Source organism: Varanus komodoensis, unplaced genomic scaffold (genome assembly GCF_004798865.1).
Source record: "Varanus komodoensis strain SLA01 unplaced genomic scaffold, ASM479886v1 scaffold5, whole genome shotgun sequence".
Lineage (NCBI taxonomy): Eukaryota > Metazoa > Chordata > Lepidosauria > Squamata > Varanidae > Varanus > Varanus komodoensis.
Genome location: NW_025336087.1, coordinates 32678772 through 32692517, shown reverse-complemented (window position 1 = coordinate 32692517; position 13746 = coordinate 32678772). Strand labels below are relative to the sequence as shown.

At 37.9% G+C, this 13746-nt stretch overlaps 1 protein-coding gene across 8 annotated transcripts in view; it reads right to left on the bottom strand.

Moving 5' to 3' along the window:
• DMXL1 (Dmx like 1) overlaps window positions 1–13746 on the bottom strand; it is a 99086-nt gene that overhangs the window by 81907 nt on the left and 3433 nt on the right. For all 8 annotated transcript variants that reach the window (XM_044446674.1, XM_044446675.1, XM_044446676.1 and 5 more), the window contains exon 2: window positions 4112–4237. In XM_044446674.1, coding sequence (XP_044302609.1) covers window positions 4112–4237 — 126 coding nt within the window. The remainder of the gene's footprint in view (window positions 1–4111; window positions 4238–13746) is intronic.

The window sequence follows — 13746 nt, the reverse complement described above, 5'->3', positions numbered from 1 at the left end:
TACTTTATTTCTCACAGGGTGGAGATGGGACAAAGCAGAACAAAGCAAAAATAGAGCAACACCAAGTTGTCCAGGGCTCAGGCATCCATATTCCCATGCTTAACTTCAAAAACTGCCATGGCTGCTTGCCATAAGAAAGACCTTGTACGGGAATACTTTAAACATATTTTCTATGCAGTGACAGACAGACAGACAGACAGACAGACAGACAGACAGACAGAATACTTGTTGGTGAGGAGACTACAAATGGGTTTTTGCCAGCTGGTGACTCTCTATTGACAAAAGGGCCTTTAAGGCAGCAGAGACTCCATCAGTGAAATGAAGACAGACGTGACTTGCTGCAGTCCTCCCACCCCCACTACCCTGGTTCACACCTCCCACACGGTTCCAAGGGATCCTCCATACATCTGGAACAGATTTAGGGAGTAGGAAATGCCAAACCCTGTTCCACTGATCAAAGTTTCTCCTGGACAAGGCAGGCTTCTTTTAGTGGAGACACTTCCAACTGGGTTCAACCTGCTCTAAACAATGTTCTTGTTATAAAGTGACATGGGTTTGTCACTGTATTTCCACCATTGCTTAGGAAAGATATGATGTAGCAATGGAAAACTTGATTTAAATTAGTGTTTGAGTTGGGCTTTTTTTTTCCTTGCTGATTTTAATTAAGGTTTTCTATTTAACACAGGCAATGACCCAAGTCTCCCAACTGCTCATTAAAAAGGAAGAAGAGACTGAAACTATTTCTGGTTACTGAAATGTTAATTTTCCTTACTAATGGTCAGAAAAGTTCCATATGTAAGCATGAAGAGTGGAATACTTGAATGCTTCTGTGATAAGAACACATCCTACAAAACCCATGGAATGATCAACAGTAAGCCCTTCAAGATGAACAACTTAAATTATTGCTAGTGAAAAGCACCAGACAAGTGTAAGTGACTACCCAATCAGCAGCTCTGTTCTCCCCATAGGTCTCAAAATACTCTTCAATGGTAGCATTCCACAATGAATGAGGAGGGCTGCTATGGGCTTACATATTTGCTTCGGTTCTACTTACAAGTAGACATACTTTTTTGTTTGTGTACAGGGGAGTGGAATCTTCCACAACCAGCTACTTGTCAAAGGCATTCAAAATCCAAAGTGAAATATAGAAGTAACAGTCAAATTTCTTTCATCCATCGAATGTGTTTATACAATGTGAAAGCAACACTACAAGATTGTTATAGTTCACTTTTTTAAAATGATGATCTACCTGACCGATGATCAAATGATTTCATTTTCCTCATTGAGTCCTCCTACTGTTAGCAGGTATTCTGTCAGATGTGCTTGAAATGAAAGCCTAAGGTACCTCATTCCCTGCCTATGTCACCTGCTTCTTCCCTATTAGTCCACACACAAGGCTGGATGGCTGGAATGGCTCCTACAGTTGCCACTCTTTCTAGAGGACTCTGTGGTAGCTACATACCAGAATTTACCATGGAAATTCTGGGTTCAGACTATACAACAATCCATGGGGGTACAGAGAAACCATGGAACAAACCACTATTTTTATTGTATTTTCTAAAGGTACAACTTACTATGGGGAAATGCCACAATGGGGGTTTGGACAACATGACAAACCAACAATAGTAAAAACAAAAACAAAAACAAACAAACCACTGTGGCTTGTCATGTTATCTGAAGACACCCCCTGAAAGCATAATTAGTTATCAGTGTCACCTAGGTGGACAATAAATACAAAACCTCCTTATATAAATATAATGATTTTTCTCTTTCACAATAACATTCAAGTAGAACATATATTGATACTTTTCCAGTTTTTAAACAAAGACTTAATAGTGAATTTGTTGTGATTATCCAAGTGGTGCTTCTAGGTGAGGTGAGTTGGTAACCTTGAAGTAACCTTTCAGTCATTCAGACAGAATAAGTCCTTAACTGCAAGTAGTCATCTTTCTGGTGGTACACATATTTATGATTTCACCAGTGCATTTAAATTCACACCGTTTGGGTTTTATTTTCATGCTGTTTCAGAAATGAAACAGGACAAGCAATTCAGGAAACGAGGTATGAACATAGTCAACAACTCTTATCAGCAGCATTTGGTAAGAGAAAAGTGAAAGCTATGTTTGACTGAGATACCAACCTCCAAGAATCAAAGAATACAAAGGGAATGGCAAGGCTATAACTGTACAAGACAAACTAAGCTGTCTGCAAATATAGACTAAAACATGTTTTTAGTAGATAAAAATGAAAGGATAAAAAAAGTGTTTATATGATGCCATTGCGGCAGGATCATATAAATCTTTCCTATCTGGGTGATATTATACCCTCCTGCTCAATTCAGAAATTTAATAATTAAGTGCCTTCAAGAGAATTCTGGATGAAAACTGGGATATCAATGGCTGATCAAGCACATTTTGGACTGGGCTCTTGGCACAGGAGTAGTTAAAGTAATCTTTTCTCTGAAGCTTCCCAGATGAGAGATGTAAGTGCCAGGTCATCAGACACTGAGGATTGGCTCACTGGTACTCTTTAAAGGAAACGAAGCTAGACAATATGTGCCAGGTTCTATTCTTGCAGCACCGAAGAAATAAATGACATTCCCTTCACAAGTTAATCAATTATAAAAGCAAGCAGGACAATCATTAACCACTAGTTTGAGAATAAAACAATAGAAGCAACTTTTCCATAGTATAATCCAAGAAATGTTTTTTGAAGACACATACAGGATGGGATAGAATAAATGAATTTTGTGTCCAAAGCATACCTGTAATTTGTCAGGGAAATCTGGAATAAGTTTGTAAGTATGTTGTTACAGACATTTATTTCAGTAAGAGATATTAAATAGACAGTTTGATTCAAAAGTCTATTCTTAGTAATGTGAACATGAGCTAATGAGGTAAAAAACAATCTAAGTATGTTGAATAGCCTTCAAAGAGTATAAAAGGGGAATTCTGAACAAACAGAACTGGGAGTTCTTTCCAGAAGAACTTGCCCAAGATTAAATTGCCTGTAGAATGAGGTTGGTGAGCTTCATGCTGATAATAACTGAGACTAATACTCTGCTGAAAAGCCTTTACTCAAGGTGATGTTCAGTGTATCAACTGTTTGAATCTATGCATGTGAAAGCCTTCTATTTAGCATTCCTGCTTGATCTTTTCATAGCAAAGAAACATCTTGCTTGAGAGAGTGATTTCTGGAAATTGCCAATTCTGTTTGACAAAGGTAAAGTACTCATATTAATCTAAGATGGCAATTGGTTTGGAGAGGAATTTGGAATTGGGTTAAGTAGGTAGCTCAAATAGGCTATACTGCTAGAATATTTTGAAAGAATCTTTGAACCTGGATATATGCCACACCTTAATATTAGATTGGAAGATGATACAAAAATTCATTATGTTCACAGTAGTATACTCTTAATAGTTTGTTTTTCAGAAATTAACTGCATCAATTCTGGCAAAAACACCAAAGATTACGTAGCACATTTACCCTTGCACCATAAACAAACAAACAAACAAATATTTTTTAAAAATTGGTTAAGATACCTCAATCTCAGCCGAAAATTTTAAATGAATTCTAATAGGGCTTACACCTGTTTCAGATTTATTTTCCTATATGGCAATCTCTGCTTAATATCACCTGTGACTACTTCAAGTAGGCATTCATACGTTTGTAGGAGGGTGAAAATCATTCAATCCTTCACTTCAAGATGCTATGTTTCAACACCGCAGGTATTTAAGCAACCTATTCCTCAAATGAAGAAGGCTATAGCTCCATGAAAGAACGTTATCACCTCCTCTGCCAGAAAATGTTTCAACCTGCTCTGCATCTGCTTCTGTTGAAATACTAGTATTTGTGCAGCCCACATAAACACAGAACTTTTTACTGTAACCATGACTACCCCAAACTCATACTATGTGGCACTGTGATACAAACTAGAAGAGGAATTGAGCATTAATATAGCTGCAGACAGGATTTTATCTGTTTTCATGCAGGTCCTTGTCATTACCTCAGAAAAGAAAGCATTTGAGTTATAGCCCTACTAAGCAAGTTGATACTATAAACCATGTACTACAACAAACAGGAAAATTTAAATCGAAACATGACTTCTTACCTTCCCTTGCTGCATAGAGCAATCTACACACCCCACTTGTATATTTCCATGTTTTGCTCCAGGAATGATCTGTAATCTTTCAAAATCAGTCCCAAGTATCACAATATCACATCCTGATGCATATGCCTAAAAAAGAGTAGATACTGTTATTATTTATTTTATCTCTATACTCCCCAGCAGCTAAGGTAGTTCACAAAAATTACAAAATATAATATCAGAATTTTAACAAATCAAAAGCCAACAAGACGATAGCTGGGTTTGCACATGTTGCTAAACCACAGTGGGTTGGTTATTTGTTAGCTAACCCAGATTACTCCAGACAGACAAGTGGGTGACTGAGACCTGGTGTGGCTTTTCCCCCATTAAGTCCTGCCTCTGCAGTCCACCAGCCCACTCCCTGGACATATTACACTGTCCTTGGCACGGCAGCACATCTTGTCTCCTAGTCCTTCCCCACTTCCCATTCTGCTCCAGTCAGAGCACTGACTTTGTTCAGTACCTTTTAAAATGTTTAAATATGGTTTAAAATGTTTAAATTTGAGTATTCTCCCAAAAAAGTCCCATTCCCTCATGGGAATGGCAAATGTCAGTCCAGGGCTCAAGATCCGTACAAGGATTTTTTGTTGTTTTGCCACACAATTCTGTAGTCTTTCAGGAAATGCTATGCTTAACAGTCATGGCAAACCTGAGAAAAAGCTATTTTCAACAGTCCTACAAGCCATGGGTCATTTTGTATGGTTTCTTCAGGGGGGAAAAAAAAAACCCTTGCTGAATTGCTCACACTGGATTCAAATGTCATGGTAAGTCAGGCTGATTTTAACAAGGCACACCACCCACTATGCCATGGGTCCACACACTACAGCCCGCAGGCCGAATAAGGCTGCCATGCCCATTTATCCAGCCCGCCTCAGAGGTTTTGGATTCACCATGCCAGCGCCCACCACTGCTAGCCTCGCTTGCTCACGCGGAGATCATTTTGGACTTGCTCGGAGAAAACAATCTTCAAGCGAGCAAGTCCTTGCCTTGCTGCGTGCGCGCGCCCATCCCTGCCTCACCACGTGTGCGCCCCCCGCCCCCACCCCCTCACCAGCCCACCGCCAGCACCCTTCAACTGGCCCCCCGTTGAAAAAGTTTGAGGACCCCTGCACTATGCCTTACAACCCACTGTGGCTTCTGAACTCCAATTTTCTTTTTCACAACAGTCCATTCATGTAACATACACTTACAGCCTCATCAGAAGAGGAGAAGGAAAAGCAGAACATGTCATCAACATGCTGATGGGAGGTGCACTCCAAAATTCCTGATGACCCCATTCGACTGTTTATTTAGGTCTTAGGTAGCATGGGGAACAAAACTGGCCCCTATGGTATCCCATACCAGAGAACACCTGGGGCTGGACAACATTCCTCAAGCACTACCTTTGGGAACCAACCATTTAGGTACATGAAAAACTTACGGTAAAACTACCAACTCAGACAATTGCCCCAGAATAATACTATGGCTGCCATTAACTAAAGCCACTGAGGGATCCACCAGTATCAACTGATGCACATTCTCTCAACAAAGATCATCATATCAGGGTGAACAAGGCTGTTTCTGTGCCAAAAGGCATCATGAACCCTAAATGGCTTCAAATAGTCTCATCCAAGAGCACCCAGAACTCATCGCAACTAGTTACTCAAGGGCTTTGCCCAGGAAAGGAACATTTGCCACAAGCCTAAAATTACTGAGATCTTTTGGGTTCAGGGAGAATTTCTTCAGTAGTAGCCTCACCATAGCCTCTTCCAGGCAGCCTGGGACTTCTCCATCTCACAATGAGGTGTGCATAACCGCCCTGGCTTAGCCAGCTGTTCCCTCCCAGCCAGAGCCAAAAGGAACCAATATAGAAAAAGCTGGACCAAGCTGTCACAGCTGCATGTCAACACCCTTGATTTGCATCAAGAAAAATTGGCAAGGCTGTGCTCTGGTTACAAAACCTGATTTAGCTGCCATAACTCTGCAATTTAATTCCTGGCAGATGCAAACATATTACAGCAGGCATTTGACAGATCCACATCATAGTTAGGGTCATCGTGCAATAAGCACCTGAAAAGCTCCATTGGGTGGCAAGTAGAGGATTCAACAGAGGTGCACCCCCCCCCCGCACAATCTGCACGCAAACCCTCTCCTTTGCTTTACTACTCTCAGCCCTAGGATCTACCATGGAGATTTAAGAACTCCACAGCAAGACAGTCACTCCAGAGCAACTGGAGTGGGTCAACTGCCTGGGTTATTTCTGTATTTCATAGACTGACTTGAGTTTTGACAGGAAAGCCAGCCATATCAGCTGGGGGGGGGGGGGGACCCTTGAATTACCTGGAAGGCATCTGCATCCATTAGCTTCCTTGGACTGACCATCCTAATAAGGTCCTTTACAACTGTGGCCTTAAGCGAAAACCTTAAATGTTCCCTCTTTAATTTTCTGAAAACAAATTGAATAAAAACAAACTGAACTAATATTTATAATCCAGACTATGTATTTCTCTAACCATCATAATTATCTATTTACCCAAACATGACTTGAGTTATCCTAGCAATCCACTTCAAAACTGAACAAAATTAAGTGAGCTCTTGTAACACTACTTTGAGAAAAGCCAGTTTAATTAGTGCAGGATATGACGAGTCAAGGTTCTTTAAAGGTGTTCTTCAAGAACAGTATTTGGGAAATTGGAACACTATACTGCAGTGTATCTCTGGCCCTAGCAAGAAAATACTTTCCCATTTACCACACTTCTGACACCATTTTTTTGACTAGTATACAACACTAAATGTCCAGATTAAGTTAACCATCCGCTCTACACCAGAGTAATTTATTTTCTGTATAAGAGTTTTCTACAGAGTGTGCAAGAAAAAAGGTGGCTCATCCTTTTTCCTAGCAGCCAAAGTCTCCTATTTTACAGTGGAGACTCAGGGAAACTTCACCTTCACAGAAGACATACCCCTAAGCTCTAGTTCCACCTCGGGTATATTGTGGAATGCTAGTGACTCATCCAAACCAATTCTACACACACAAAACCAAAGGAACATTGTTGGTATGTTAGAGCTCAACTGTACTTAAACATTTACAGTTCTTGGAAATCACTAACTGTAAGCCTTTGCTGGACCATTTACTTTATAAATTTACTTAAGCAACAGCTCAATTTTATGACCTCAGTCCTCTCCTACTGTGAGAAGAGAGAAAGTCATTGTTCTTGGTGCACATTTGCAAGGTGACCTGGCAGGACTTCAGAGGAGGAGGAAGAGCAGGAGGGAACATTGGAACTCATTTTCAGAAGGCCCGTCCCAAAGGGATGGAGGGGCCCAGGCATACTCATAAGGGAAATCTTGGAGGTGAATACCAGATTGGATTCAACAAACTGCTCTGTGCCTGCTCAGAGATTCACTCATTTTGCACGAAAGGTCTGTGCCTTTGGATGTATGGAGGGAGGAACCCTAGCTCATGACATCTACAGTTTAAGGCAAAAGAATACTCCTTTTCCTCAAAAAAGGATATGATATTCCTTACCAACAAAAGGAAAAATGGTTAATTTAAAAATTATCAGGGGATTATAAATACAGTCAGAGAATAAATATGATGCCTATTTGATGCCTATTTTAGGCAAAACATGGATAGCGTTCAACAATGAATGTTTTATTATTACAAGCAGAACAAACCTTGTCTTTGTACATTCCCCTCTCTTGCCTGGAAAGCTGTTGCTCCTTCATTAGACTAAATACAGCTTAGCATGACCTCTAAACACTGACAAACTACGGTTACTTGCAACAAACCAACTTTAAGCTATGGATTATGAAGCTACCCTGTTTCAACTCACCATACTTAAGGTTAATGTTACATGTAAACGCTAAAGTGAAGTTAATATATATTTAATTGAAACTGGAAGCACAGTCCTTTGATCTTCTCACAGCCATGCTGAAGGAGAGTAGACAGGAGAATGTTCATGCACATAACAATAAAACTTTGTTTATTATTACATCTGGACTAGGACATTTTCTAAGGCAAAGAAGCACACTAACATTAACAGTGGAATATTAGGCTCCATCATGAAATTACTCAAGGATATCAATAATGCAAGTCTTTAAGTATCCTTCAAATACATGAGTTGTATTCAAATAGAAACACATACAGAGTTAACTGAGCTCTGTGTCAAAACAAAGCCACATTTCAAAGTGCAACTGCAGTTGTCCTGGCACACACATAGTACTTAACATGCGATCACTCTGAGGTTGGCTTCCTCTTCTAAGAGGTTCCCAAATGTGACAACATACAACTACCTCTTTTGCTCAGACAATTTGATTAGATAAATAGAGAAGGCAGGTTAAAAACCAAGTATTGCCAGTTCACAGTTAGTAACCAGTTAGGCATACAATTCAGTTTTCAGAGTACTGGCTCTTCAGCTTCTCTCTGTAGTTCTCTCCATTTCCTCATGGGAGAGTATTGTATTGTCCACAGCTTTTCCTATTACTTTGATCTTCCCATTAAGCTGCTGCTGCTGCATTCCTTTGTAAATGTGTTGTATATATTGGACTGAAGTGAACAGATTGAATACTTTAATCCCACATAGAATGTAGCCACTGCAAGCCAGTATCTTAAAATGTGATGCTCTTGCTTTACGATTGTCATGTTTTGTTTGTTTCTGCTTGAAACTAGTATTTCAATCATAGGATGGTTCCCTAAAGAATGATCATGGCATCTAGGGATTTAAATGTGTGATCAGTGCTAGCCCAGAGGTTTTTATATACTGAATTTTGAAATGAACAGCCTGATCATTATGATGTGTTTCACATAAACAAATCGGAATATGCATGTTCCTATATTGGTCCATTAGAAAGAACCCAGTAATACTTATCATAACCTTAGCATATCATAAAATAGTGCTCAATCTTGCTCTTTTTCAGGCAAAATCTTAATCAAAAGCTGTGAGATCAGGTGGGCAAAAGTGGAAAAAAAATACCAGGCAGGATGAAAAGCCTTTCTGCAATTTTGAATTATCTAAAACTAAACAGAGAATATGTTACACAGAAGTATGGTCTGATCATATGCATATTTACTCATCTTTATATAACATTGAATTTTATTTTTTTCTCTCTAGGATTGCAGTCTTAAATATATTAGTTAAGAGAAGATGCACAGAGATCCCCCCACCCCTCAAAATATATTTGATTTGGTTTAATTTGATCCCAGAAAAAAAGAAAGGCGGGGCTAACCAGGATGGAAAAACATCAATGACTTTTTTAAAAATTAAAAATATAATTATTAATTTAAATTGGATTTTTTAAAAAATCAAATGCATTGAGGAAAATCTATCGATAGTTTTCTATTTAAGATACAAAATAGTCCAAAGGTTATTCATCATGAAATAAGGATTAGTTTTTAATTACGTAGCATGAGGCTATATATTCATGTAATGTTTAAATTTTCTGGTAAATGAATTCCATTAATCCATTCGCAATGTCATACTCTTTCAGAGGTTTCTGTAACGTTATTTAGCAATTTTTTTCTCTCTAGAAAATAACAGATGTTTGATTTTACTGTTCTCATAACAATGAATTTGTATCTATAGTGATCACATGGCTCTTCTTCACAGCAAAAATGATGCCTGGCACCGTCGTTACTGGTTTTTCGGTGCCAGGTAAAGACCTTTTTATTTAAACATCATTTTAATTGTTAAAATATATGATCTGGCCAGGGTAACTTCTTCTTCCTTCTCTTTTCTCCTCCTATATTCTTTATTTACTTATTTTATACTGTTAATTTTAATTTTATATTATGTTTGTATCTCAGTGTATTTTTTGTATTTAGTGGTAATTTATTATGTTCTATTGTATTTCAATGTATTTTATTGTGTTGTATGCCGCCCCTTGCCGAAGCCTTGGGGCGGCTTAGAAATGTTATAATAATAATAATAATAATAATAATAATAATAAAAATAAACTTACAGAGTTGAGAAAAAACTTAATACCATTGATCATTTCCAAATCTATGTACACAGAATCAACCACTTACCTTTAAGTTCTAAGTTTCAATGAACAGAAGGAAGCTATTGGGACTGGACCAGATCTTCTACAAGAAGCTGAGTATGATGAGGCAATAAAAATGAAAGTGAAACCTTTTGAACAGACTACTCTGTTTTTGTCTATAAACTGAGGTTTATCATATTATTCTTTCTCTGGAGGAGAAAACCTATAATGGCAGCAGGCCATGAAAGAGAACCAGCCTGGAAAATTTTTAATGGTGTTCCTCTCCCTATGGGTAAGGTACACATATATGCAAAACCATCATTTAAATCTAGTCTAACTGCTTAGTGATTTACATCCTGATTTAAATCAAACCCATCCTGGGGGTAACTTAGTTTTACTGATGGAAGCAAGAATTATGTCCACCCTACCATACAATCCCCAACACCATTGCAGTCCCTTCCAGCACCAAATCCTGCACTGTTCCAATGGACTGCCTCTTGATGAAAATTGCCGCCTCCTGTTTTACCACGAAGTTATACCAATCAGAAGCCTGATGCAGACTCTTCCATTGCAGAAGTGAAAGACAGAATCCAGCCCAAAGTCTATTCTCCTTCAGAAAATATTAAATCTAGCAAATATTCAGGTATTTCTCCCACAATGTATTTTAATACAACAATATGCATACTACCAAATGAACTGAGGTACAATTTTAACCAAAAGAAACATCTGGCTCACTGACTTCTTTGAAATGCTGCTCATTTTGAATCCTGGATGTAGAAAAAGAGTTTTTATTTAAAAAATTTATACTATTTTATTAAAAAGTTAATTTCCCTTCCTACACAGTCATTTTCTTTCTCTACTTTCAGAAACATATGATGAAAACTACAGGAAGAAACAGCTGAATGTTCATCCAAACAGGAAAATGCCTTCCAGGTCACCTCTAAGGTAAAAATGTCTGAAAATAATTCTGATGTAAGCACTTCCTTGCCTTCACACCAACAAGTCACTTCTATTGACATTACCATGTTATTGGCTATTTGGTAAACAATGCTTACGTACACCTGTTCATTTTTAAAACAACGAAGAACCTGTCAGACCTTGAAGGACTAGAATTTTACTAGATGATGCCATAGTAAAAACATGGAGGAGAGTTGACAGCACTTTGCCTGCCCAAGCTACCTGGCACCTCCAGCTAAATACCGGACCCCAGGTAATAGGTGTGGGGATGGCAGGGGACTCTGCAAGGAGACTTTAGAAAACTGCTGCCAGTCCAGTAAACAAAACTAGGTTAGATGACAGTGACCCAATAGCCTGACTATGAAGTACAGTCATCACTGACAGAGTTAGATTTGGAAAGTGAAAGCATTTTAATTCCTCATATGTAATAGGGAAATACTACATGGGGGTTAAGTCTTTACTTAGCTTTATAGTTTGAGGATTTCCAAAATATGTCACACCTAGTGTTACCCTGATCAATACAGGCTTTAAATGTCTTTGGAACTTCCTATTATGTTTTACTTGTGTAAGACTGTATTTATGTTACGGGATTGGGATTGATTCCATATTACTTACAACACAGTCAGAAGACCAGCAGTGGCCTCTACCACCCCGTCCCCTTACTTATCTCTTATCCCCTTACTTCTTCATTCCAAGCTTCTTGCATGATTAGCTGTCCTGTAAAATGTTTAATCAGCTTAGCTATAGACTTTGCTTAAGGAGAGACACAGCCCCAAGAAATTTCTTAAACTAAATTAAAATGACAGCAAAACATGTATGAATGAAAAATCAACATCTCTATTTTTTTTATCATCAAAGACATAATGTTTCCAAATAATTTGCAGGATACAATTCACTTGGAATTTTCAGGTGCACTGTGACTGGCTGTAACTTTCATCATAGATCCTTGAATTTTAAGACATCTTTACAACTCAGTTTTCTGAGCATTTTCACTGACAATGGACTGAATCTAACATTACACTCAGAGTCATCTGCTAGTGCACCACAACTTTCTCCTTTTCTTCCACACTGCAACCCTCTGCGCTCTACCATCCAAATCTGCTCCAGAGCAGATTCTGAGGGTGCACAGAAGGTAGCTAATTGCTGACGTAACTATTTCCATCTGCAGAATGACACCACTGGATACAATCCAAAGATTTCTCCTTATAAAGTACATAGCTCAAACAGCTGCATTCATCAATACAGATCCTCTCTGAATGCCAATATGTCAAACCCAAGGCATGATTACTGTGACAACCTATGCATAGTTCACAACCCACAGGCTACTTTTTTTGTAGGTTTTTTTTTTTTTTTAATAGCAACCAGCAGTGATGCTTCCCCATTTATATTGGATTAACTAAGCACTGGATTTCATATACTGTACTATACCAAAATAAGCAATTTGTTACATGGGAAATAACATTGTTTCAGAATAAACTGTTTTTACAAACTAATCTAGACAAGCAATATGGAGAACTCCCATTAGTCATTTACGTATCTATTTAGCAATGAAGCAGAAAAGAACTAATACAAGTACAATTATTTAAATCCCATTTAAACCTGCCATTTACAGGGGGGGCATTAAAACGAAAACTGAGGAAGCATTCACACAATCTTTCACGTTTCTCCCTATCTTTTAATAAGTTTAGTATAAAAGTTCACACATACAGAACATGCTAGACCTTACATATACACAATGCTACGGGTCAATCTATTTGTGACTAATTTATCACATATATAAATAGGGTGAATGAGAACCTGGAAAAGTAAGAACATTTTAAAAGTAAGAACATGCAGATATGAAAACACTGAGTTTATTCTTGCATCTTATCTCCTTTAAGTCAGTTGCTCCAGGCATTTTTCTTTTTAGCTTCATTTCATTTGAAAGGATATAAGGCAGAGAATCAACAGTAAGTTCTTTTTAATAAAGACCTTTACCTAATTTTATATATCATTCAGGCAGACACATTATTTTTTATTTTTTATTGTGAAATACAAAACCAACTAAACTACAACATTAAAGGAAAAAAGGAATATTTAATTAGCTAATTGACAATTTAGATTTTATTCTCAGTTTATTATGGCAAAATTTGTCCCAAGGGATATTAAAAAATGATTACATTAAATTTGAGTAAGCTGATTAATGAGATCTCAAGGGACATTAACAAATGGATGTCTCTAAAGTTGATTTTGTGGGGTATGATAGATTCACTTAAAGGAATGCTATGTAATCATAAACAATGGGAGGTGTTCCTTTTATTTGTATCTGGCAAGTATTTCCAGAAGATTAATGTTTCATAATAGTTTGGCGCTTCTACTCCACCAAGGATATCCTTGAAAAGTATGCAACTTTTAAGAGGGTAGATTTGGTTTCTCTGACTTTTCTCTCAGGTCAGTTTGTTGACCTGCACTAGACTTTGTTTTTTTTTTCCCATTTAGATTCCTTTTCCTGGTCAATTTTTGAATCTTCATTTCTGGATCCTCTGCCCAAGTGCATTGCATTGGGCTCTCACCATAGCAATATAGACACTGTACCTTTTCCAGTTGTGGCAGTTTCACAGCTATAACATATATTTTTACACCAATTGCAATTTGATGTATTTTCACAAAGAGACAGACTTAGTGAGAAAATCTGGATTAAA